The sequence below is a fragment of the Carassius carassius genome, chromosome 40 (genome assembly GCF_963082965.1).
Source record: "Carassius carassius chromosome 40, fCarCar2.1, whole genome shotgun sequence".
Lineage (NCBI taxonomy): Eukaryota > Metazoa > Chordata > Actinopteri > Cypriniformes > Cyprinidae > Carassius > Carassius carassius.
Window position 1 is genome coordinate 7,362,990 of NC_081794.1, and position 5,287 is coordinate 7,368,276.

General features: G+C 39.8%; 1 protein-coding gene across 1 annotated transcript in view; it reads right to left on the reverse strand.

Moving 5' to 3' along the window:
- LOC132122606 (uncharacterized) overlaps positions 1-3,453 on the reverse strand; it is a 4,326-nt gene extending 873 nt beyond the window's left edge. The window contains exons 1-9 of the mRNA XM_059532985.1: positions 3,152-3,453; positions 2,432-2,564; positions 2,074-2,311; positions 1,578-1,854; positions 1,312-1,489; positions 1,077-1,153; positions 792-972; positions 394-642; positions 73-244 (exon numbers count right to left, since the gene is read on the reverse strand). Coding sequence (XP_059388968.1) covers positions 73-244; positions 394-642; positions 792-972; positions 1,077-1,153; positions 1,312-1,489; positions 1,578-1,854; positions 2,074-2,311; positions 2,432-2,564; positions 3,152-3,451 — 1,805 coding nt within the window. The 5' untranslated portion in view covers positions 3,452-3,453. The remainder of the gene's footprint in view (positions 1-72; positions 245-393; positions 643-791; positions 973-1,076; positions 1,154-1,311; positions 1,490-1,577; positions 1,855-2,073; positions 2,312-2,431; positions 2,565-3,151) is intronic.
- Positions 3,454-5,287: the final 1,834 nt, after the last annotated feature.

The window sequence follows — 5,287 nt, forward strand, 5'->3', positions numbered from 1 at the left end:
AAATGTGTTAATATTGAAAATACTTTTTGGAATTATAGCCTAAAATATCTAAGTAAACAAACTTTATTCTACCTGCACAGCATTTCAATAAAGGTAAAGACAACATTCTTTGGGGCAAAACGAAGGATGACAGCATGGAAAGACTCCAACGATGAAGTTTGGTGGTGGGGGCTCAGTTTTGCAACATCCTTCAGCATTCTTTTGTTTGTTAGCAATTTCTCCAACTTGTTGAAAACTTGAGAATCTGCAGACAATTAGAAAATATATTAGAAAGCAAATTTAGTACAGAATATTACAATGCTGATCTCTTGTAAATTTCTCAATGTGACTAAATAACTTTGTGTAGTTGTCAGTTTACTTTTTTGACATTTAGCCCATATATTGATGAAATACCTGCTTGGAGCCATTTACTCTTGTCAGTTGTCTTGCGGATTGCATGCTCGCACTTGGGGTAAAGAGGATCCTCATGTGTATGGACATCTCGAACATGGTTCAGGATTGCGTTCCACTTTGCAATTCTCTCTGGCTCGGATGTTGAGCAAGCTGCAGTCCAGTATATGTGATTGTTGATGCTTTTCATCCACTTTTTGAGTATCTCACAGTCTTTCTGCTTACTGATTGCTTCCAGTTTCTTTGAAAGTCCTACAATGAAAGCAAAATACATTCCACTTAGTTAGGCCATAAGAACCCGCTGTGACACGGGTGTCACAAACACTTGTGATTATCTGGTAGATTTTGTATGATATAATGGACTATGGACATCAAGCAGCTCCATATTGGCACCGACATACCTTTTGCCATGTGCCAGACATCATAGTAATGGGTTATTTTTCTCTCCCTAAGGAACTTCTGTACTTGTGGATGACGATCAGTGACAATGCAATCAAGGTTGACGCCACGCGACTCCAGTAATGCCAGACTCCTCGTCAGGCCCTCTTTTTCCATGTGGCAGCTACCACCAACCTCATTGCTCTGTTAACACAGAAGAACAATATATTAATTGAAAATGCATTATAGACTTTGATTTTCAAATTGCAACCAATAACCACTTTAAAACATATTTTTTGACAACTCACCTGAACCAACTGAATGTCCACAATGGTGTTAGTATTGAGATCCATCATTGTATAACTCCCATATTTTGCAGAGTACCCTGTTGTTGTTGTTTTTTGTTGCAAATATTGACATTAGTAATCAACACCATTCAATACTTTGGTATTATGTCTGGCATTTTATTTAGTACACTGCTTTTAACTTCAAACAATATGTAACCCATGTATAAACTACACAATTTCAGTAAAATATCAATACCTGGAGAGTCAGCTCTCATGTCACCACCAAGTATAACTTTTTTCTCCTGACTTAGCCGCTGCAGATTCACATCCTGTGTGACTTTCCAGTGGTGAATAACTGTGGGTTCAATGAAAGCTCTGGCATTGCGGCGAAATGTTTTATACCGAAACAACTGTAGCTTCATTGTATTGAAGACCTGTTAATGTGGGTGGATAAATAATACTTGTAATTTGAGTTAAATTGAAGTAATTCAGTTAAAAAAAATACAGTTGCACATATTTTACCTTTTCGATTTGTATGAAAGATGCACCGCTCAGGTAAATGGCGACAGAAAGGCTCAGATTTCCAGCTGGCATGCTACCAAGGATAGGCTGGCTATTCCATTGTCTTGAAAATGTGCAATGGGGGCACAGCTGCTTCACAGACAAGAATGTCCCCAGCGTTTGGGTCCTCACATCACATGCCCGCGTGCAGACCGGACATAAATTAAACAAGTCCATGATGCAGTTCCCGTACACTATGTACTTTTTGCTGTTGTGGGTGGGAGTGGATGAATCTTTTCTATATCAAAACACAGAGAAAGGGAAACACATTTTTAGTTAAACCGATTGAGCTTACGTCTGGACTGAACTGTGAAGCATCACCCTGTTTTCAACTGGTTTAATAATTATTATTCACATAAAAAAATCATGAATGCTAAAAACAACAACAGTCTCACTGAGACTAATCCTTTATGTTAGAATGTGAGCCACACATATATTTAAACACTCAGTAACTTACGACTGTAGACTAGAGTATAACGATGCTGTGATGGAGTCTGCAGGATCATAAGTGGAATCATGTCCCCTTGAAGCTTCCACTAAAGAGCTGCCCTCCAATGGATTGTCCTCGAGCAGTTCATCAAGGTCTAAACGAGGTCTTTTGGGTGGTCTCTTTAAAGGTGTCGATGGCATGCACAGAGGGTCTGCATTGGACATCCTAACACCAAAATCTTTGCAGGAGACAGTTGCCTGGACACCTGCACCAAAAAATAATTTTACTAAGCAAACTCTAATGACAACACAAAGAAAGCAAAGAAAAAAATGCCAGAATACCTACTAATCAAAAGTAAATGCATTTGCAGGTCGCAGGTACATACCTTCACTTTTAATTTTGGGTTGCAGAGTATTTAAGCATAGCTGTGTGCCTACAGTATGTGTTTCCAGGTGGTCTGTCTGGCAGGCAACATCCCTTGAGAGAGGCAGCTGAAAGCAAGCACTTGATGTGCTGGCCTGTATAGAGACAACAAGGTCAAATTAGTACTCAATTTATTACTTTGTATATATTACATATATAATTATATTGTGGTAAACATCTGAAACAGACTTATACAGATTTGTGCATTGTGTACAGCTCTATAAATGAAAATTTTATTTTTTTTAAACAAAAAAATCGAATTATTGCTTCTCTCTCACGTGCTGATAATTAATTTTAAAATCGGTTTTAATTGCTGTGTTAAAGGGGTTTAAGCTGGAGATAGCATGGGAGAAAAACTTTTTTTGTGTGCCTAGATGTTCTAGTACAGAGATCTGTAACGTCTGTAATTTATCTTATTACAATTACATCAAGCTCTACGATCTTAAAATGCGGATATCGCGTGCGCCATATAACCAACAGGAAAACGGTTATCCAAATAACAAAGAAGTGTACAACACTCCCGTTACAGTGTGTTTATTCACACACGTACTACCTTTACATTAGCTCAAGTAACTGCATAACGTTAGCTGCATAGATAATGTTACAGCCACATTCTACGTATAACAAGCTAGGTAACCATAAACAGTAAAGCAACACGCTTATATATCATTAGTTGACTTACTTGTCCGAGGTGTGTAATGTTAGTTGAGCCAAAGAGAGTTGGCACTGATCCAGACTTTAGTTTCAGACGTTCAGCAAGCCCAGCTCTGTACTGACCCAAGTTGAGGAAACAGTCTTCGGTGAAATGTTTGCCGCAGACATGCAAAACTTTCGGAATTTGTGTTGGCGCATTTCCAAAGAAAATGAAATTAATCCACTGGTTCTTCTGGGGCTTGGATGAAGGAACTAAAAAAAGGCTTCGGTGTTCATTTCTACATCCAATTACTGAGCAATTATTATGCTTCGCTCGCTCAAACGCCATGATATCTCTCGTCTCAGAGGGGTCAAGTTGGTTTTGTTTTCGATATTCGTGAAACATTCAGCGGTAAACGCCAATAACTCCAAAACGAATTGCCCTAAAAAAAATCTAAACAGTGACCGCCAAAAGGGCAAAGCTGATCATGTTTCACAGCCTTCTTTTTCTATTTTTCCCCCGATATAATAAGCACGGCCCCGTGCAAGCCGTCGCAATGTACAGAAAGCCGGGAGAGAACGCTCTCAGCAGAACCTTCAGTTAGGGACCGTGGGGAAAGTGCAAACTTTCTTCGTTTTTTTGCTATAGCTCAGTAGACGGTGTTTTTGTAATAGCTTTTTAGTTAAAGGGCGTATAGACATGATATCAGTGTCAATCAATAGAGTGCCGAAGTTATGACGTCACTTTGTAGGCCAAAACGCGGAAGTGAGTTAGCATTTTAGCACTACGGGTTCCCTTGCCCTAAAGTCTATGGGTTTTTTGAATGGGTTTTTGCTAAATCGCCTGAAATAAGGTCTGTGGTTAACAAAGCCTCTAAATATTTTCACGTTTTGATCTATGACATAAAACACACCAGTTATAACCTGCTTTATAACACTTTATTGTGTCTTAAAAACGGTGGTTGCTAACAAGTTGCTAAAAGGGACTACATCCTTTGGCGGGGACTTTAGACGTCATCAAGACAAACATGAAATCTCTCACTAGCCCGTGTTTCAGCCTCACGTTCAGTTTACCTTTCAGTTAATATACATAATATAGTGGCGGACCACTCTTAGCTGGGACGTATTGCTTAGCTTCTTTAACAAGCTATCCAACACAGTTAAACTTAAATGGTACCTTTTTTGAGGTGGATGAGATGGTATTCCAGCAGATAGGTAAACAGGGCAGGTATGCAGAGCAAGGCAGGTAAGCAAAGCAAAGCAGGCAGCAGGCAGGTAAGTAGGTTGGTAGTAGCAGACAAAGCATGGACTCCAGTAATCCAACAAACAATTGGTAAGTGGTTGAAAAATGGTGGTTAAAAAAGGCACAACTTAAATCAAAAATAATGTCCAAATACTGTTCAATAAAGATTCAATAGCGATTCAGTAGCGATGTAAAGAACTGTATGCTTAATACGTTCCAACAGCTTCCTTGTTCTTTTTTGTTTTTAGAAAGGTGAGAGGCGGCCATCTTTATCTTCAAACATTCTCACCGACCGTCAAACTAAAAGTCCCTACAAAATAAAGGACCCTAAATCAAACAAAATATACCAGTGCTCCAATAGCACAACAACTTAGATTAAACTCAAAACGGCTCCTACATAGCCGGCCCCTTATAGCTATTGCAGGAAGCAAGCTATAACTAACTAAATGTAATTTTCCAAGGAGCTATATATTATTCCCTTAAACTCATTATGCATTATTTACAAGAATAAATGAGTGCAGCGATTCAGTGTATGTATCTGTATGACAGTGTGTGCACGTGCGCAAGTTCATTCAGGTCTCACTCAGCTTTAGATTACTGGCCTTCTACTAGCAAGCAGATCTTACTGATAGGTCTTTCAAGCTGGCTTGTTTTGGTTTGAAGCCGTACACTGCGGACCAAGCCTTTGGAGTCAGGGAGGGCTTCAGTGACTCTAGCTAGCATCCACGATCCTCTTGGCGCTGTGCTGTCGGCTACTAGTACGACGTCTCCTGGACAGAAGTTGCGTCTGACACGAGACCATTTTTGCCGTGTTTGCAGAAGAGGGAGGTACTCTCGGACCCAGCGTTTCCAAAATAAGTCGGCAATGTACTGGATCTGTCTCCAACGATGTCTGGTGTAAAGATCTTCTTTCACGAACAAACCCGGTGGTAGAACAGGCTG